Below are 21,489 nucleotides of genomic sequence, written 5' to 3' on the forward strand. Positions count from 1 at the left end.
CACATTTCTGTTTGAATCTCAGGTAAACATACAACTATAGATTTTCACGATTTTCGTTAATTTCACAATCTGTGTGTTTGACACAATTCACATTAGCCACTTTCTTGCTGCACCAGCCCATCCTATGATTCACCCGCACCGATAGGGGCACTGTTGAACGCATGGCAACTCAGTGTGTCACGTGACGTTGATCAGTGCTGCCTGTGCGGAGCGTGTGTGCAGGTAAGTTAGGGAGAGGATGAGTGTTTAGAGTTGTATAATGCTTGTGTAGACTTGTACTCAGAGTTGACCCTGAGTAGAAAACCGGGCGAACGCTGATAATTAAGGTGGTCTACAGAAAGGTCGAGTTTATGTTGAGTTATTTGTGAACAACTTCTCACTGTCATGTCTCCTGCTAACATGTTAGCTAGTTAGCTCGCTACCCTGGAGCGCAACAGTGCTATTATTAGGAACAATCTTTGTAAGGGAGCTGGTCAGCAAGTAGCTTATAGTTCTCGCTGTGCGCTGTGTCGCACGTCCTGCTTCACCCTTTGGCGAGGCTCTCTCTCTGCTCTGCTCGGTGTTGGTCTTGGCCTCTTCACCTGTTGTGTGTATGCACGTGTTGTTTTTCTGTTATTTTAACCGTCACCTGGTTAGTAAGTCGCACGCTAACTAGCCAACTCAACCGGTATCAGTGTGAGCGAGCTCTTTGTTGCGGGAGTACCGAGTACGGCTTTTAGGGCTCTCCAGACCAGTGGTCGGCCCCTGGAGCTGTTTGAGCGTGGGTAACCAACGTAACTCGAACGGCCAAGCAGAACGTAGCTAGGTAAGCTAGCTAGCGAGGGAACTGAGCAAGCTTGTCGAATTCACCATGTTCGTTTTTGTCACAATAACTTTAACGGACAAGGCGCCGTTACCTATCTATCCACCGGCTTCAGGCAACCACCCTCTCTTTTGGGCGCAGTACAGGACAGGTTAAACAGGTGATTTGTCCAAACGGTACTAGCCCTACCAGCTGCCATACAATTGAAACAAATCGAAGTGGCAAGATTTACACGAGAAATTGTGTCAATTCTCAGATAGAACATAATAGTTGGGTATCTGTTTCTCCTGTCAGATTGTACAGAGATTGTGTTACTGTACTTGATTTTGCTAAGCATGCTAGGATAACACGGTTTTTTAAGTCGCGTTCGGACATGATGTTGTGGCTGGGCCCACGGCTTTCGTAAACTGTACAGCCATCACAACTCTTCTTATTACAGGCAAACTTACTAGCTTTAACCCTACTCTAGAAAAAACAATAGATAGTTTGCAGCATCCGGCCAGTCGTATGCTTTACGATTCGATCGGTTGTAACTCTGGCTTCACACAGAAGCTTGGTCTGGGCCTGATGTCACTCAGCGGGTTTTGACAACCGTAGCAGCTGGAAACCAGATTTTCTTACAAACAGCCACTCGCGAAGAGACAGGTGTTAGTTGCGATGTTGTTATTGAGAGGGGCATGTTCTGTTACGCGGTCACCTGTTGTTGATGCCTGGGTGCCACCGTTCAATTTGTTTCTCAATATGTTTGTGCTTTAACGGCAGAGTTATTCCTGTAGAGTGTATGTGGTGCTGGAGATTGGAGCTGTGTGTGTGTTGAGTGGTGAGGTGGGGGTAGTGGTGTGGGCTAAACTGTAAGGGAATCCTTCCTGACCTTCTGTGGAGAACTATATTTAAACACAACCGGTGCTGGGTCGGGGGGGCATAGTGTGCAGTCAGCCAGCCAGCCAGCCAGCCTGCACTGGCCACTGACTTGCTCTTGGTGTGGCGTAGCTGACAGCAGCACAGTGCAGAAGACCAATCACCCCACCCAGCTGAACATGGCACAGTTTGTCAGCACCACTGTCGGCACAACAGACCTTGTTCCAGCACAGCTGATGCGAGCTTAGCTGATCCCAGCACAGCTATTTCACTTCCAGCTCCACAGACTTTGTCCCATTATAGATGATGCATACTTGGGAACACACATCATGATTTTTAGTTAGAGTCAAGGTCCTGGCTGATTTGCTTACCTAATCACCTCTCTCTTATCTGTGTCTGTTTTAGACTTCTCTTTTGTACAGACATAGTTTTGTAATTCCTGCTGATGATGACTGCTTTAGTCAATGACCCCTCCGGAGTAAACCCATCCCTCTCTACACACACATCTCACCAGAAACAGATACAGGTATGTGAGTGGTGTGGATTGAATACAAATATTGACTTGTGTTGTGTGTTGGCGAATACAGTCTACACATATGGTTATGGTCAAACTGTAGTGTTTTGGTGATTGTTTGTTGATGAACAAACAAGCACGAGTAAATGTGTACGATGTTATGGTCTGTGTCTGAGTGCATTTTTCTCTTCTTTGCTAGGCTACAGCTGAGCAGATCCGACTTGCTCAGATGATCTATGACAAAAATGATTCAGAATTCGAGGACAAAGTCAAACAGGTGAGTGACTGTGTGCACCAGGTTTCGCCTGTTTACTTCAGGATGCGGCCATTTGCATGTGTAACAACAACAACACAAACCTTTGTATCTGTGGGTAGGAGTGTCTGCTGCTTGTGTCACATGGCTATATTTACTCCTCCTGATCCCTCTGTTTGTGCCCACTGGCCAATTGGGTTTGTGTTCCGCACAGCTGGTCGAGGTGACAGGGCGAACTCAGGATGAGTGCATGGTGTCCCTTCATGACTGCAATGAAGATGTCAACAGAGCCATCAACCTGCTGCTGGAGGGGATGACTGACCAGGTATGGCTGTCTGTGCGGAGAATCGTCTCTGTCGGCACGCACACACCACACAAACACACACCACACACACAGATTTTAACTCCGTTACCTTAATCAGTAGGATGTAGTAACAGCCAATTTCAAAGAGTTTCTGAACTGTGGTGTTTGGTCTGACTTTTATGTAAGGTAACTGAGTTAAAATTCGTGTCTGTGTCTGTGTCTCTGTGTGTGTGTGTGTGTGTGTGTGTGTGTGTGTGTGTGTGTGTGTGTTTGTGTGTGCGCCGACAGAGCTCCTGGGAGACTGTAGGCAAGAGGCGTGGGCTGGATAAAGATGGCAAGAGTGAGACAAAGGACAACAGAGAGAAGAGAGGAGAGAGGGATGTAGGCAGAGGTCGTGCAGCCGCCCGCAGGGGACGAGGAGGCTTCCGCTCACGTGAAGGTGTGTGTGTGTGTGTGTGTGTGTGTGTGTGTGATGTGCGCACACAGGCATGTTTGCTGGGCCTGCACGTGAATGTGTGCTTGTATCTACCTCTTAGCGGATAGTTGTGCAGTCATAGTCCATGTCTTTTGTGGTTGGTTGGTTGGTTGGTTGGTTGGTTGTTTGGTTGTGTGAGTGTGTGTGTGAGAGTGTGTGTGTGTGTGTGTGTATTTACCTCTTAGCGATAGTAGTGCACTCATAGTCCATGTCTTTCTCTCTCACCTTCTCAGTGGAGAGTGGAGGGATGGAGTCCAGCATCCGCCGGGGACGTGGCAGAGGTATGTAGCTCAAGCCACATGCATGTGTTCAATAATATCCAAGAGTAGTGTGTGTGTTTGTGTGGTTGTGTATTTGTAATATTTGTATGACCTGTGTGCAGGTGTTGTAGCCAGAGGCCGTGGGAGAGGAACAGCTGTCAGAGGATTTTCATCCGGAGGAATGGGGTACGTTTGGAAAGCTGTATGTCTACATGGCTGTGGTGTGCGTGTGTGTGAGATGCCTTTTAGATGTGGTGTGTGTCTGATGTCTGGAGATGTGGGTAGTAATTGCCTTCATCTCCGCAGGACGTTTAATCCCTCTGAATACGGTTCTGGATCCACTCATAGAGACAGCGCTGAAGCGGAAGTTAACGGAGGAGGAGCAGGTAGATTCATGACATACAAACATGAGCACACACATGTGTGCTAACTTACTTACCTACTAACCTATTTACTTACTTTCATACTTATATACTTACTTACTGACTGACTTACTTACTTACATTCTTCTTGTGGATGTCCATAGCCAATGTGGCTGACTGGGGAAACTCAGAAGTGTACTCAACAGCCTCTGCTTGTGGTGTTTTTGTTCATAGTTCATACTTAGTGGCAGATCTGAGGCAAGCCAGACAATACTGCTGAGATAGGTCGTGACTAAGACCTGATGGCATGAACCTTCAGAGACTGGTTTAGGATAATTGTGATAACTGCTGTTGGTGTCTGTCTATTTCAACATGACACACCCCAGAGGGCTTCAGAGTAGCTTGATGTTGTGGCTATGAGTCAGACATCAGGGATCTATTGTGACATTTTACAATTTTTGTGGTTTTTGTGAAGGACGATCCTGAAAGCAGGTTTTCCAAGCGATGTTGATTAAATGAGTACGCCGCTGTTGTGTAATGTCTCTGATGCTTGTGGAGTGACTCATGAAGTGCTGAGCAGTCAGAGCTAGAGCTCTTTATGGCTACTAAGCTCAGGATGCAGTCCGTACGGTGAATTTGGCTTCCGAAGCTTCACGAGCCTGGCAAATAGCGAGGTGCGTGCGTGCGTGCGTGCGTGCGTGCGTGCGTGCGTGCGTGCGTGCGTGTCTATAGTCAAAGACGGTTTGGCAAAGCACAGCAGCTTGCATTGACATTAGCACAGAATACAATGCTGCAGTTGAATGCTAAAGGGGGAAAGGTCCGTTTCAAAAAGTAGAGCTATTTGTGTCAGACATGCGGATATCTTAAGTAGTATTTTCCTGTGCCAGGTTGCGGAATCGGTGTGCAAAATGTAGTGTATGCAAGACCTTCAGTTTTGGAACGAAACCCTTTTCTATGATTGGGCACAGAACTGCCAGCGGGATGGACAAGCACAGATGTGTCTGCGGCTCCATGGCCAATGGCGATGCAGCTGGAGATTTGGTCATCGAGATGACACATTCAACGGATCTCTTGATTGGCTATCTGTCTCAGCAATCGCAGGTTATAAGCCGTAGGATATAAGATGCCCCAGACAGTTCACATCTCATAAGTCACACAAAGCCCTATTTTTAAGTACACTAGTTTCAAGCACTATGTTTAGAGAGACAATAGGCAGAGAAGAATTTAGGCCAGGGGCTATGCTATGTTGGTGTGCAGTTGGTAATCTACAAACGTTTAATCAAATCATTGTGTGGTCGTAAGGATATTCCAGTGATGTGGATCCGTTCAGAAATGGTGTGCTCTGCACAAGGGTCTATGCTTTGAGGCATCGTCTAGGTCGGTGTGAAGACATTCACTTTGATGATTCCTTGAGCGGGGGTGAACAGAGTGCATCCTGGGAAGCCACAACAGCTATATTCACAGTTAATTACAGTGTCTGGAATGCCATTGATTGCTCACAGTTATGAATTTGACAGATTTTCTGACTAAGATCAGTGGCATATTTCACTGAGCGGTTACAGCCCTATAATTCATTCTTACCAATGCCACCTTTCTCTTCGGTGTAGACTGAGGTTAGTGTACACAATAGAGTAGACGAATCAAATGCCTTGCACATTGTGAGACAAGGTATGGCCCAACAGGACATATTTTCTGTTTAGTTCAGCGCATCGTGCACACTGCTTAGACTTCTAGCATCGCACACACGCATCATGATCCTCTGCACACACGCATCGCACACACGCATCGCACACACGCATCGCACACACGCATCGCACACACGCATCGCACACACGCATGGCATGTACGCATCATGATCCTCTGCCTTCTGTTTCCACTGCAGCCCCCTGGAGGAATGTGGACGACTGGGCAGCGGAGGACTGGAGCGAAGACGTGAGTGAACAGCAGACCACGCACTTACACACACACACACACACACACACACACACACACACACACACACACACACACACACACATATTGGCTACATGCCACATACTTTTATTAAACCATAGTTTACTGTATGAAACCCACCCTCTAATGTCATGGAAAAACACAGTCATTTACAGACTCAGTCAAACACATACAGACAAAATGTAACTTGTCTTCAAGTTAAACTCACTAATACCACTGACCTGGATTCTGTTTCCTCCAGCTGATTGAGACCAAAGTGTTCACCTCCTCCTCTGCCTTGGCTGCCAACACACACATCACATCTGGGAACAGGTTAGAGGACCAGCTTTCCTTTCACAAAACGCCCGTAGTGGTTCTTATTAGTCCTTACTCCAAGGTTAATGACTCATTGCTCCCCCATGTGATTCTTCTTCTTCTTCTTCTCTCCAGTATGGATCTGTGTACGCTGATGTCTCAGACAGGAGAGAGCGCTGTGGATGCTGATCCTGAGCCATTGGGCCAGAGCCTGGTGTTCACCAACTCCCAACACACGCAATCACACACACGGACAGCCACTCACTCCTACGCTGCTGCAGCGTCAGTAAGTCCCTGCACACACACACACACGCTCATGCACATGCACACACACACATGCACACACACATGCACACACACATGCACACACACATGCACACACACACACACACACACACACACACACATGCATGCGCACACACACACACACACACACACACACACACACTCTTTCTCCTAAATAAGTAATTCAAAGTAGGAAGCCATACTATGATTTTAGGCTTCGGAACTTAAGTCGTTCATGTTGATTTCTTAATTAGATTTTTTTTCTGTATGTTCACGTGTTTCGTTTTTTTTTCTTCCTTCCCTTCAGTCAACTGGGCTGAGTGGGGGTTCAGCAGTGGTCACCAAGGTGGTCCATCCTGAGCCTGTTGCCGTGGAGACCCCTGCAAGTGGAGGTCTAAGAAGAGCCGAGGCCCCGCCCTCAGACATCACCACAGAAGCACACATGCGCGCGCACACACACTTCACCTCCAGTGTCAGCACACACACGCCAACAACACACACCCCCTCCATCTCTGCTCCGTGCGACAGCAAGACCAGCAGGACCACTGCCCCAACACACAGTGAGTCTCTCTTCCTCATACTCTCTTTTATGTGTTGTTTTTAGAATACACTGTCTTAATTGCTCTGTCAGAAATTACCCTGTTTTCAATACAAATTATTCGAACCCATTATAATCTTACTAATTACTTTAAATTCATTTTATAATCTTTCTTTTTTATATTTGACATAATCCTATTTGCTGCACTCCACTATTACTTTGCATTATTGTTGTTGTGTTTGTGTATATACCATGTTAAGCACCTTGAGACCTCTTTGTATTTTAAAGTGTGCTATACAAATCAAATCCATTATTATTATTATACGAACCACCACCTTCCACACACACACACACACACTGAGCAGCTCCCTGCAGGCCTTAGCAACACCACACACACACACACACACACACACACACACACACACACACACACACACACACACTAAGCAACACCACATATGTACAACTTTGATTAGAACTGAAGGGTAGTTAAAATTACAGGGCCTTTCCTGGTCTTTAGTTTCCTAGTTACCTTTCACTTTCATGTACGCTGACATATATGACGATCCTAGCAGGCTAGTAACTCTTTGGTCTGCCTGCAATGTTTTAGTTCAGTGTTTAAGTTCTTATTAAAGTAGATGAAAACCCTGTTCACAAAGTCTGGAGGCCAGGAAAGCATTGGACACTGAACCACTGAAGTCTTTACTTGTAGTTGAACTGGATTGAAAGTGTACCCCTACTATGACCACAACTCACTCACCTCTTTGATCCCATTTATCTCCCCTGCAGTCGAAGTGCCTCCCCAGCCCGAGCCATCTGCAATTCTTTCCCAGCATGCCTTGCAGCAATCTGTTGCCACTCCGGAGGTGTCTCACCCCGCACTGCCTGAGGGCTCGTCTCTAGGGGCAGCGTCGGCCCCGGAGTTCCCGGGATCGGCCCCGGAGTTCCCGGGATCGGCCACGGAGTTCCCGGGATCGGCCACGGAGTTCCCAGGATCGGCCACGGAGTTCCCAGGATCGGCCACGGAGTTCCCGGCCCCCCTCAGACAAATCAGGCCACAGAAACGTCGCCCTGCCCCGCCATCTAAGGCAAGGACCGGACATGCATGCATGCACTCACACACACATTTTACAACTCACACCAAAATGTACAAGCAAAAAAGCATACATGGGATGGGTGTATGCATATACAGTACCAGTCAAAAGTTTGGACACACCTTCAAGTTTTTTGAGTTTTTCTTTACTTTTATTATTTTCTTCATGGTAGATAACACTTTTTTTGTTTAGTACATCATTCCATATGTGTTCTTCTGTAGTTTCAATTTCTTCAGTATTAAACTACAATGTAGAAAATAATAAAAGTAAAGAAAAACTTCTCAAAAAAAATGAAAGGTGTGTCCAAACTTTTGACTGCTACTGTATGAAAGAGGGTGCATCTGTCTCTCTATACTAGCAGCTGTAGCTACCACTCAGTAGGAATGCATTCACACACGTCCTTACATCGTGTGTTTACATCATGTGCTTCCATGAGTTTCCATCACGGCTCCGTGTGTGTGTGTAGATCCCCTCCTCTGCAGTAGAGATGCCCGGCTCAGCGGACGTGAGCGGGCTCAACGTGCAGTTTGGTGCGCTGGACTTCGCCTCTGAACCCATCTCCATGGAAACCACACAGCCAGACAGCAGCGCTGACTCCGCCCAAGACCCCATCCCACAGAATAACCTGCCCCCTAGATCTGCAAGGTGTGTGTGTGTGTGTGTCTGTGTCTGTGTCTGTGTCTGTGTCTTTGTTTGTTTGTTTGTTTGTTTAGCTCTGTAGTTCATGTTTGCCTGAGTGTATTGGCTGTTGACAAGTGGTTTGGTGAAATCTAACCGACTCTTTGCCTGGTGTTGGCAGTGACTCCCTGGCCACCTCCATGGACTCTTACCCTGCCCCTTCCCGAGGTCTGCCCAATGCCACGTCCATGCCAAGCAACACCCAGAGGCTGGCGTCTAGCACGATGGATTCGACCCCACTTACAGTAAGAGCCCGCCTACTCATCGCTCCAGAAGTTAATTAGTGTCCTAATGACGACCATATACAAATCCACCCCACGCACTGTCTATCCCTTTGAAAGTGTATTCTTAAAGTGAGGTTCCAGAATATTTAGTACGTCTTGCCTGTGGTCCAAAGATGGAGCTCTTTCAGTACGTCTTGCCTGTGGTCCAAAGATGGAGCTCTTTCAGTACGTCTTGCCTGTGGTCCAAAGATGGAGCTCTTTCAGTACGTCTTGCCTGTGGTCCAAAGATGGAGCTCTTTCAGTACGTCTTGCCTGTGGTCCAAAGAAGGAGCTCTTTCAGTCACGACAATTTGATGTGGTATTGGGTACTTGATTTATTAGAGTGCCTCTGAATAGAATTGTTTGTGTAATGTCCGGATGAAATATGTGCTCTCAGGATGTTGAGTGGGGCCTGTGGCCCTGGGCACGGCACCAGAGTATCTCAGTCACGCCCCAGGGGCAGCCGCCCCCGCCACCACATCGATCCTCCCTTTCAGACAGTCAGGAGACCCTCGTCAGCTGTAGCCCGTCTGCTAAACTAAGCGGGAGCAGGAGGATGCCTTGCCCACCTGGTGCAGTTCACCGAGGCCATTCTCATTGTGTCATGACATCAGTCAGGTGTAGGAGAGGAGAGGAGAGGAGAAGAGAAGAGAAGCCAGCAGTGTGTGAGTCCCCGGCTGGCTCGATGGAGGAATGCTGCATTCCCAAAACTTATACCAGCAGGGGAGGGGGAATAATCTCACACACGTCTCAGCACATTCATTCCAATATCTCTCCACCCCAAGCACTTATCGTGTGTGCGTGGGTGTGTGTGTGTGTGTGTGTGTGTGTGTGCAGTGGGGTTCTGTGTCATGAATATAAATGTTTGTTTCCCTGTCTTTCTCAGAATGGCTTCAGTGAAGTAAGAACTCCCAGCTCTCAGGACAGTAAGTGTCTGGTCCCATGCATGCATATGTGTCCACACACAGTCGTTTGCTTACAACTATCAGTAAGACTCTTTTACTAAGGGTACCACATCTTTACCTCCTCTCTCTCTTTCTCTCTCTCTTCCTTTCTCTCTCTCTTTCTCTCTCTTTTTCTCTCTCTGTTTCTTTCTCTTTCTCTCTGTTTCTTTCTATTTCTCTTTCTCTCTCTCTCTCCATCTCTTCTCTCTCTCTCTCTCTCTCTCAGCATTGAAGTCTGATGCCAGCCCTCATCCCTCAGCTGCGTCCCCTGTGGCCACGCCCTCCCACAGTGTCTCCCTGGCAGCCCTCAGCAGGTACAGGAGCATTTCACTCTGCTTTCACACAGAGCTCTTGCAGAGATGAAGGCAAACACAGTTTAACCTCACCTCACACTCACTCTCTCTTCCTCTCCTTCTCTCTCTCTCCTTTTATCTCTCTCTCTCTCTCTCTCTCCCTCAGTGCCCATATGTCTGGATCCACGGTCTCGAGCAGCTCATCTATGGCAGTAAGTCCCCACTTATTCTGCACATTATTCCACACCATTGTTGCTTTTTCCCCCTGATGTGTGTGTGTGTGTGTGTGTGTGTGTGTGTGTTTGAGTCATCCGTTCGGCTGCCAGAAGAGAGTATCAGAATGCAGCACACAGTGATCAGATGTAATGTGTCATCCCCCTCCCCCTCCATCAGTTTCCCTATCTCTCTCTCTCTCAGATGTCTGCAGAGGTCCCTGTGGCCAGTGTACCAGCGGGAGCTCCTGGACTCACCCCTAACGGCTCATCCAGAAGTGCAGTCCCGCCTAGTGCTACTGGTGGGTCATGAAGCCACACACACACACACACGCACACACACGCACACACACGCACACACACACACACACACACACACACACACACACACACACAGAGGGGACTGTCACATAACAGAGAGAGAGACACACACACACACACATAAGAGAGACACACACACACAAGACCCACATAACAGACACAAACACACACACACACACACACACACACACACATACACACACACACACATATATTTAACAGTCCTGTCTCGTCTGGGTCCTGTTTGAAGCTAATCATCTGATGAATTATATATATGTTGTGTGTGAATGCCAATCTCGATTACCTGAATTATCTTCACAATGGTTCTTTGGCAGGTTTCATTCAGTTCTCAAATGTCACTGACAACTTCACCAGAGTGTCCTCATAATACCATGTATTATACATCTGTTTCTTTTTTAGCATGTTAATGTTGGTTAACATCTCAGATGCACAGTGAATAGAACATTTGGATCCATTTAAGTGTTATAATAGTTCATTAAAATTTCTGTTGAATTCAGCTAAATTCTGCTCACATTACTTTAGCGATTCATCTAGTGCGGATGCCAAACTAAATGTTGTGCCATTTACAGAGCCAGGACTGTAAACAAACACCAAAGTGGTTCAGACTGATCCATACACTGTTTCAGCCAATAGACACACTGATCCATACACTGTTTCGGCCAATCAGCACATTGCCTTAGGTGCATGGAAGGAAGGGTTGTTATTTAATTGGCTGTTTAGCTCAAATATCGGCAATCTATTGCCAGAATTGAGGTCTGGACCTTTTAACTGACCTTATTTTCCAAGCAGTAGGAGCTCCAGAGGTTATACAGAAGGCACCTGGTGGTTTGTGCCTCCCTGTTCATCATCTTACTGTGGCCTCAAAGGCAATCAGATGCACACACAGGTCAAAGGTCAAAAAACGTAGTTTGCAGTCATTCATCGTCAAAAACCTACACAGTCATACGTAGTGTTGCTTTGAGTCTTAAAACCGTAGATCACTTGGAGAAATGTATTTCACCTCTCTCACTTAGTGTGCTCCTATGTTTTTATGTTATGTTATGTAGTAGTACTTATTGTGTGTGTATGTTTGTGTTTTTATGTTTACTGTATGCACCTATGCACCAGAAAAAATTTCAAGTAGGCGCATACCTACGTGACAATAAATCTGTTTCTGATTCTGATTCTGATTCTGATTAGAGTGTTCATCATACCAAGGAAAGGGAAAATTGATTGCAGCGTGACTTGAGGCCCTCTTCCCCACTTTAGTCACACTGGCCAACATCCTGTCATGGACCTGATGACAGTTTTAGAGCTGTTGGCAATCAACGTTACCCTTGGTAGACATCCCATACGTGTTTACTATGTTGCATTAATCTTAAAGAGGTCTCGCCAAAGAGGACTACATCTTGAAACGGTGCTCAGCATTTTTGTTATCGTTGTAGTTTTCCCATTTTTTTCCCCAAATTCACCCTTATTGGATTCTGGAAAGATTATTATTATGTTTTATGGACACGTTTTCATAGCGGAGCCTTGGCTAGGACTTTCTGTCTGAGGACACCCTCCTGCTGTCCTCATAGATTCTGTGTCGTTGCCGACGACTTGAAGTCTTCCATCTAGAACATTCCAAAAGCAGAATCCCATTCCTCTGTGACCTGCCTTACTCTATTGTTGTTTGTGCTGGATGTGAGATTGGGTCAGTAAGGCATATCTGAGCATTTGTACAAGACCTGAGACAACTTACATGCAAAGGCAAACACCCAAATGCGTACACAAAGAATGTCACACAAGGCCATTGTTTCCTCTACGTTCAGAGTTGCTCTTTATTTATAAAAGTTTCCATTCCTTCTCCCTATGTTTCTATTACAATAAAATAATAATAATCATTAATATGAATTGTTTCTCAGGCAAAACTCTTCCTCCTATGATGGCCAATCAGTACATCATGAGTCCAGGAGGCCTGCTCCCTGCTTACCCGGTACCTGCCGTTTCTCTGTGTGTGTGTGTGTGTGTGTGTGTGTGTGTGTGTGTGTGTGTGTGTGTGTGTGTGTGTGTGTGTGTGTGTGTGTGTGTGTGTGTGTGTGTGTGTGTGTGTGTGTGTGTGTGTGTGTGTGTGTGTGTGTGTGTGTGTGTGTGTGTGTGTGTGTGTGTGTGTGTGTGTGTGTGTGTGCACTGGAATTTGCAACACAGTTTTATCTTTTTGAGGCATAGTTCACAGCCATATTTCTCAGCAGCCCTGCTAGTTTCACTTTGAGCAGTATTCTGGTTGCTCCGATAACTTTGCTCCAAGTACTAAACTCTTGGTGCGTGTGTGCGTTATCATGTGTTGTTTCTGTGCATGTTTAACTCTGAATACATGCTTATTGTGGGAGTGTTGGTGTGCATATCAGCTGGCATTAACTCTCTCCTCTCGCACCCCAGCAGATGTATGGCTATGAGGACATGCAGATGATGCAGTCCATGCAGTCACGCATGCCAATGGTAAGTGACACAAAACTCCTTAACACTGCTTTAAACAAAAGTCTCTAGTTGTCTACACAAATGAAAGTGTGTATTTAGGTATGGTGTATGTACATGTAAGTGTGTATTTAGATATGGAGTATGTACATGTAAGTGTGTATTTAGATATGGAGTATGTACATGTAAGTGTGTATTTAGATATGGAGTATGCACTGAGATATGGAGTATGTACATCTAAGTGTGTATTTAGATATGGAGTATGTACACGTGAGTGTGTATTTAGATATGGAGTATGCACTGAGATATGGAGTATGTACATCTAAGTGTGTATTTAGATATTGAGTATGTACACGTGAGTGTGTATTTAGATATGGAGTATGTACATGTAAGTGTGTATTTAGATATGGAGTATGTACATGTAAGTGTGTATTTACATATGGTGTATGTACACGTAAGTGTGTATTTACATATGGTGTATGTACACGTAAGTGTGTATTTAGATATGGAGTATGTACACGTGAGTGTGTATTTAGATATGGAGTATGCACTGAGATATGGAGTATGTACATCTAAGTGTGTATTTAGATATTGAGTATGTACACGTGAGTGTGTATTTAGATATGGAGTATGTACATGTAAGTGTGTATTTAGATATGGAGTATGTACATGTAAGTGTGTATTTACATATGGTGTATGTACACGTAAGTGTGTATTTACATATGGTGTATGTACACGTAAGTGTGTATTTAGATATGGAGTATGTACATCTAAGTGTTTAGGTGTTGACTTTTTTATTTATTTATTTTGTTTGTTGCTTCATACACCTACAGGACTATTATGGCGTTAGCTACCCTGCTACCACGGCAACCATCCCGGGCAGAGATGGGGTAATGGCCACCAACCCCTACTCAGGTACCTCCCTAGCAACAGTCACACACATGCGGCAACAGCACTTAATGTAAAACATCCTTACAAACACACCTGGCTACTACTCTGACATGCAGTCACTGTACTGACCAAAGACATTTCTCTCTGTCTTATCAGACAGGCACTACCGTTCAAATGTTTGGAATTTCCTTGTTTTTCAAAGAAAAATCATACTTTGTTCAATTGAAATGATCGGAAATAGATCAGAGAGATAGTGGAGACGTTGTTCATGTTGTTAATGACTAGAATAGAATAGGATAGCTAGAAATGGCTGATGTTGAACGGAATATTTACGTAGACATAGCTCAGTTTACTGCCACCATCACAATTGAATTGAATTGAATTTATTTGATTTATATAGCGCCAAAACAATACAATTGTCTCATGGTGCTTAACAGAGCCCAGGGCCTGGATCATGTTAGAGCAACCACAATGGCAACAGGAGCAAGAAAAAACTCCCTGTTAATCAGCAAGGAACCGTAATCGGAACCACGGCACTTAAGAGGGACCCGTCTGCTTGAGGTCGGCCGGGAAGAGATAGGAGGATGGGGGGTTGTGTAGCAGACTGGGAGGGGGAACAACAAGTGGACTTCTATGTTTCAGTGACGCATTGTCAGCTAATCCTAAAAAGATCATGTTTTAAAAGGCTAGGCAAGTTTATTTATACAGTTCAATTCATACACATGGGTTACTCAAAGTGCTTCACAAATGAGCAGAATAAATAACATAGAAAAAATGATTTATAAAAGAGGAAGCTAAAACAATATAGTGAAAATATATTTATATTTTTAAACCGTGTATTTGATCAGTAAACAAAAAGCATCTTCACAAACAAGCAGAACAAATAACATAGAACAATTTTAAAACTAATTAAGACAGTGTATTTGATAAGTTCACAAAAAGCATTTGGGTCTCAATTGAAACAGTAAGAGCACCTTTGAGGTCATCAATAAGGTTCCAGAGCTGAGCAGCCTAGTAGCAGCTATAACCACCTGCTTCACTGTGTTCTGTTCTGACAGTAGGTTTTGCCAACTGATTTCTCTCCTGTGATCTGAGAAGGTCTAGCAGGTGTTTGAGGCTTAAACATAATGGGTAATTTGCCCATTTATAAAGAAGCAGCTGTGCTTTAATCAATTATGTGACTTACTGGAAGCTAGTAGAAAGACCATAAGTATTACAGTAATGAGGTAATCTCTTCTGGTTCTCGTAAGAACTCTAGAAGCTGCATTTTGTAAAAGCTGAAGCTTGTTGTCTAATGGCCGGTTCACACTACACGATTTCAGCCCGATTTTGCCCCGATTTCTTTGTCGCCGACCAATTTGCAGGATCGGGCCCGGTTTTGAAAAGTCTGCGACGAGGCGAGGTCTTGTAGTGTGACATGCTTGCGACCTGCAATATTTTCGTCTGCGACGATCGAAAACCCCACGATGAAAAGTCTGGCATGTCAGAATTTTTGGGGGAATCGCAATGACGTATCCATTGTTGACATTTTGTAAAAGCTGAACCTTGTTGTTGAAGGAAGGCCTGTGGATGGACCATTGTAGTCGTCAACCCTGCTGGAGATTATGCCATGAGGGAGGTTTTCTAAATCATGTTGGTTCCACTGCTGAGGTCCCTGGGAGACTGGTGCAGGTGATCTTTGTAAACAACATGCACAATAATGTGTTTTACGTTTGGACACACTTTCTCAAAGTGTGTGTTTATGCATCAGAGGCGGCTGCATTATGAAGGCAGCATGTAATCATCCCTTCTCCATCTGCGTTGGGTCTAACAACGTGTGTTACATGTCTAACAACAGAATCACAGAGAATGATGGCTGTGGATTGAACAGGTGTTTCGGGCTGGTAACCGGAGGGTGGCCGGTTCGATCCCCGACTAGTAGGGAAAATGGATGGGTAAAATGCAGAGATCGAATTCAGAGTGTGTGTGTGTGTGTGTGTCACTATCTCTGCCATAACATAGTCACTAGTCACTAGTGTTGAGACACTTATTATTGGTGTCCACCTTTCTGGTGTTGTGTTTTGATCACTGTCTCCTGCCTGGGAATTTACTCTCCCAAAGCAATATGTGTGGCTAGAGGCTACCGTCCTATTTAAATTTGTGAGTTTGAGGCTATTGTGCTGTTTTAAAGGCACCCAGTGCAACTTTCGAGGCTTAAAAATAAACACTCAATTTCTAGTCTTTTTTACACGTAGTAAGTTTCAATAACTCCATACCATTACATACCGACATTCAAGCAGCAAAGATGAGACGTTGTTGTGTGGTGAGAACTGAAAGAAAATCGATAACAACAACAATCGCCGCCATTTTCTTAATTTTTTGTAACCTACAATAAATAAAGCAGGCTTCCAGTCAATGGAAAAATGGCTTCTCCCCACCGGCGATTGTTGTTGTTTACGATTTTCTATCAGTTCTCACCACACAACGACGTCTCAACTTTGCTCCTTGAATGTCGATATGTAATGGTATGGAGTTATTGAAACTTACTACGTGTAAAAAAGACTAGAAATTGAATGTTTATTTTTCATTGAATGTTTACATAAAGTTGCACTGGGTGCCTTTAAATCTGTGTGGCTAGAGGCTATCGTGCTATTTAAATTTGTGAGTTTGAGGCTATTGTGCTGTTTTATTAAATCTGTGCGGCTAGATGCTATCGTGCTGTGTAAGGAAGTAATAAAACTATAACCAGCATACTGGTGCCTTAGGGCGACTGTAACTACAGTAGCATACTGGTGCATTAGGGCTACTCTAACTACAGTAGCATACTGGTGCATTAGGGCTACTCTAACCAGCATACTGGTGCCTTAGGGCTACCCTTACTACAGTAGCATACTGGTGCCTTAGGGCTACTCTAACCAGCATACTGGTGCATTAGGGCTACTCTAACCAGCATACTGGTGCATTAGGGCTACTCTAACCAGCATACTGGTGCCTTAGGGCTACCCTTACTACAGTAGCATACTGGTGCCTTAGGGCTACCCTTACTACAGTATCATACTGGTGCCTTAGGGCTACTCTAACCAGCATACTGGTGCATTAGGGCTACCCTTACTACAGTAGCATACTGGTGCCTTAGGGCTACCCTTACTACAGTAGCATACTGGTGCCTTAGGGCTACTCTAACCAGCATACTGGTGCATTAGGGCTACTCTAACCAGCATACTGGTGCATTAGGGCTACTCTAACCAGCATACTGGTGCCTTAGGGCTACCCTTACTACAGTAGCATACTGGTGCCTTAGGGCTACTCTAACCAGCATACTGGTGCATTAGGGCTACTCTAACCAGCATACTGGTGCATTAGGGCTACTCTAACCAGCATACTGGTGCCTTAGGGCTACCCTTACTACAGTAGCATACTGGTGCCTTAGGGCTACCCTTACTACAGTAGCATACTGGTGCCTTAGGGCTACCCTTACTACAGTAGCATACTGGTGCCTTAGGGCTACCCTTACTACAGTAGCATACTGGTGCCTTAGGGCTACCCTTACTACAGTAGCATACTGGTGCCTTAGGGCTACCCTTACTACAGTAGCATACTGGTGCCTTAGGGCTACCCTTACTACAGTAGCATACTGGTGCCTTAGGGCTACCCTTACTACAGTAGCATACTGGTGCCTTAGGGCTACTCTAACTAGCATACTGGTGCCTTAGGGCTACCCTTACTACAGTAGCATACTGGTGCCTTAGGGCTACTCTAACTAGCATACTGGTGCCTTAGGGCTACCCTTACTACAGTAGCATACTGGTGCCTTAGGGCTACTCTAACTAGCATACTGGTGCCTTAGGGCTACCCTTACTACAGTAGCATACTGGTGCCTTAGGGCTACCCTTACTACAGTAGCACACTGGTGCCTTAGGGCTACCCTTACTACAGTAGCACACTGGTGCCTTAGGGCTACCCTTACTACAGTAGCATACTGGTGCCTTAGGGCTACCCTTACTACAGTAGCATACTGGTGCCTTAGGGCTACCCTTACTACAGTAGCATACTGGTGCCTTAGGGCTACCCTTACTACAGTAGCATACTGGTGCCTTAGGGCTACCCTTACTACAGTAGCATACTGGTGCCTTAGGGCTACCCTTACTACAGTAGCATACTGGTGCCTTAGGGCTACCCTTACTACAGTAGCATACTGGTGCCTTAGGGCTACCCTAACCAGCGTATGAAGAGAAGAGGGAGGCCCCGGCGCACAACTGTGCAAGTGGAAAAGAACATCAGAATCTCTAGGTTAAGGGAAACATTTCTGTAAAAGTATGTAATTTGAACAGAGTAATAAGAGTCTTTTACAATAAGGAGTATAATCCCATTTTACCATAGCTTCATTGCTACTCCACACCCAGTGAATAGCGCCTGACTGAAGCCGATTTTATCACCCAAGGCCCGAAGCATTCCTCCAAATTATCCAAGACCTATGAAGCGAACAAGCAGTCAACTTGTAATTGACTTGGTATTTCTAGCAGAACTTTGTCAATGTCTTGACTATATTTTTGACTATATTTTTGATCTATTTTTGCGCCTTATTTGAAGGACAAAGTACGAGTATTCCTAGAAAATGTCCTTCTCTGGGTGATTCCAAACGTTTGAACGGTAGTGTACATACACACGCATGTATCTCTGTCTCGACTTTCTCTCTCAGGTGAAACCACTAAATTTGGGCGTGGTGACTCTGCTTCCCCAGTCCCTCCCACCTCCCTGTCCTCGGCCCCCCCTCACCAGGCTTCAGTGGCGCAGTCGCAGGCGCAGGCAGTGTCTGCTCAGACCCAAGCGCAGACGCAGGCGCAGGCCCAGGCGCAGGCCCAGGCCCAGGCCTTCATGAGCCCACCTCTGCCTCCTGGCTACAGCTACCCTGCTATGCCCTACTACCCTGCAATGCCTGGTACCTTCCAGTACCCTCTCCTCATGCAGGCCAACGCCAAGCAGCCCACACAGTACCCATCCTACGCAGGTACGTTTGTTTAACACTGTTTTGTCTAGTAACAATCCACACAGGCTTGTGTATGTTGTATGAGAGCTGGGTCTGTAACTCGGGTGCATAATGATTTCTTATGTGTGTCTGTCTGTGTGTCTGTCTGTCTGTCTGTCTGTCTCTGTCTGTCTGTCTGTCTGTTCAGGCTTCGATGATCTTTCTCAAGCGGCGGAGTTCAGTAAAGGATACGGGGGTTCAGCCCAAACACAACCCAAGGGAATCAACAGCACTGGTAAAGGTACTCGAGTCGGACATGTGCAAAAATACTCACTCTCACCTCATGCAGTACACAAGCCATCTGGTCACTCTTATACTCCCTCACTCAGTTCTATACTCACTCTCACCAGATGCCTTGTGTACTTCATCTGGTTACGCTCATGTCCCTCACTCAGTACTATACTCACTCTCGCCTCATGCAGTACACAAGGCATCTCGTCACTCTTATGTCCCTCACTCAGTTCTTCATCTCTCCCACTATCACAGGAAGCAGTGGAGTCCCTGATCTGAGTGCCTACAGTAAGACACAGGTGGGACGTGTGCATGTACAGGTGTGCTGATGTCATGTTGTATGTCTGGGCTTTAAATGCTGTATTTATCAGAACCAGAATCATGTTCAGAATTTATGTTTTATTTTTTTTCTTAGTTTAGTTGCTCACAATGTAAAATATGCAGTATATCACAACAGTTTAGGAATAAATTCAGTGACCGTATGTCCTTCAGTGTGGTATCCCTTTAAGTTTAAAAATGTGTGTGTGTGTTTATATGTGAATATAACTTTGTCGTCTTTGTTCCGTATCAGTCATTTGAGAAGGCAGGATTTCATACAGCCACACCCCCTCCATTCAGTCTGCCATCAGCATTGGGTGGAGCCACAGCATATGGCCACACCCCCTTTCTGCACATACTGCCAGCCCACCAACAGCCACACTCACAGATGATGCAGGTAAGACAGCTGTGTGTGTGTGTGGGGGGGGGCCTACAGATGAGGAGTTGGTTGACTAAATGTCTGCTTGGGCATGTTTTTTAAAGTGTAATTGAGGATGTCATGTTATCTAAGACTTCCCCTCCAGCGTATCCTGACAATATAGTGTGTGTGTGTGTGTGTGTGTGTGGACCTCTATATGGACATAGCCTTCCTTGGCATGTTGACCAAATACCAGCCCATTGTTGCTAAGATACGAGACCTAGGCTACACATGTAAGCTGGTAGTATTGATATTTGGAAGTCTGGGGCATGTCCATAAGCTTTTGGTCAGTGGGCTACGACTGGCAGGACTTAGTAAGAGACAATCCGAAGAACTAGCAAAGTTCTGCTCTGTATCAGCTGTTATAGGCAGTCTTGCTGTTTGGCATAGGAGATGTTTCTTGTACCCATGAGTCGCTAGGCTGTATTCAACCTCTGAGAAATGTTTGAATCCTTTCTGTAAGAATATGATTGGTGGATTCAAATAAACAATTGAAATATGTGTGTGTACTTATACTGTATGAGAAGAACATGTATTTGTGAAATGCATTCAATTAAATTTGTGATGTCTACTTTGAGCCGACGGACTGATGCTGGTAGGCTACAGTAATATAGGCTACTTTATTTTACCCCCGACTTGTATTCGGGGCCCGGCCTTTATTTGTCCGTATGGACCACGACCCCGACTACTATCTGGAGCCCGGCTTCTAATTGAATCCCGGTCTTTATTTGAGGATTTACGGTAAATCATTTAAATGTGTATACTTCTACTGTATATTAATTGTTGATTTGCACCTCCTCCCAGCAGGGTGTCCCAGGGCAGCGCAGCCAGAACAGCGGCCTGCAGCAGAAGAGTGGCAAAAGCAGCTATAGCAACTCTGCTTACTGGACAAACTGACATGCCCCCCCCCCCCCCCCCCCCCTCCCCTCCCAACACACCACTAATACACGCTGTGTTGCCCCGTGACACAGATCCTCTGCCCCTCCCGTGTCAGTTTCTCCTCTCCGATCGGTTGTCCGTGTAAGATATTTCTGTATGTATTTATAAATGCTGTAAATGTAAAGATAAGTTGTGGCCGTTTTATTTTTGTTGACTTTTTGGAATACTGTAGAAGATTGTAGCAGACGGGGAGAAACTCTCAGAGGGAGAGGCTCGGGCCGCGTGGGTGAGACTCGGGGAAGACTTCTGATTGGTTGACTGGTTTACTGATGGGTTTGTGTGGGTGTGATGTGCTGCACTCTGATTGGCGCTTTGACATTTTAATCCTGCCCCCACCCAAAGATTTTATATTTAAAATCTGTTGCCATGGAAAATAAAATATTCTAAGCAATGGACATAGTTAAGTGCTGGTAATAATTCTGTGATGCATTGCAATTACACATGTGTGAGTGTTTACATTTGTGTGTGTGTGTGTGTGTGTGTGTGTGTGTGTGTGTGTGTGTGTAAGAAGCAAGACATGATAGCTT

General features: G+C 45.4%; 1 protein-coding gene across 9 annotated transcripts; it reads left to right on the plus strand.

Moving 5' to 3' along the window:
* The first annotated feature begins 179 nt into the window (after positions 1–179).
* On the plus strand, positions 180–21,357 carry LOC308375878 (ubiquitin-associated protein 2-like). 9 transcript variants are annotated; one of them, XM_080852076.1, is made up of 27 exons: positions 180–222; positions 2,066–2,186; positions 2,374–2,451; positions 2,642–2,752; positions 3,020–3,170; positions 3,440–3,487; positions 3,589–3,652; positions 3,773–3,852; positions 5,711–5,760; positions 6,023–6,093; positions 6,211–6,361; positions 6,668–6,920; positions 7,688–7,986; positions 8,459–8,637; positions 8,792–8,915; positions 9,820–9,859; positions 10,104–10,191; positions 10,337–10,382; positions 10,588–10,684; positions 12,611–12,681; positions 13,125–13,184; positions 13,994–14,075; positions 18,730–19,038; positions 19,205–19,297; positions 19,543–19,586; positions 19,859–20,002; positions 20,828–21,357. In XM_080852076.1, exons 2-27 carry the CDS (start codon positions 2,106–2,108, stop codon positions 20,918–20,920), a joined length of 2,907 nt encoding a protein of 968 aa, XP_080708202.1. In that variant the 5' UTR covers positions 180–222; positions 2,066–2,105; the 3' UTR covers positions 20,921–21,357. The 9 variants fall into 9 exon arrangements, with proteins under 9 accessions (XP_080708202.1, XP_080708207.1, XP_080708209.1 ...); XM_080852081.1 differs by having other exon boundaries at positions 20,831–21,357; XM_080852083.1 differs by having other exon boundaries at positions 19,205–19,291.
* The last annotated feature ends 132 nt before the right edge of the window (positions 21,358–21,489 follow it).

Source organism: Sprattus sprattus (assembly GCF_963457725.1).
Source record: "Sprattus sprattus genome assembly, chromosome: 15".
Classification (NCBI taxonomy): Eukaryota; Metazoa; Chordata; class Actinopteri; order Clupeiformes; family Clupeidae; genus Sprattus; species Sprattus sprattus.

Excerpts from the sequence above, each read along its gene's own strand:
- LOC308375878 (XM_080852076.1), top strand. The coding sequence starts at position 2,106 with ATGATGACTGCTTTAGTCAATGACCCCTCCGGAGTAAACCCATCCCTC. Across the intron at positions 3,653-3,772 it reads TTTTCATCCGGAGGAATGGG|GACGTTTAATCCCTCTGAAT; the intron begins GTACGTTTGGAA and ends TCATCTCCGCAG. Across the intron at positions 13,185-13,993 it reads TGCAGTCACGCATGCCAATG|GACTATTATGGCGTTAGCTA; the intron begins GTAAGTGACACA and ends ATACACCTACAG.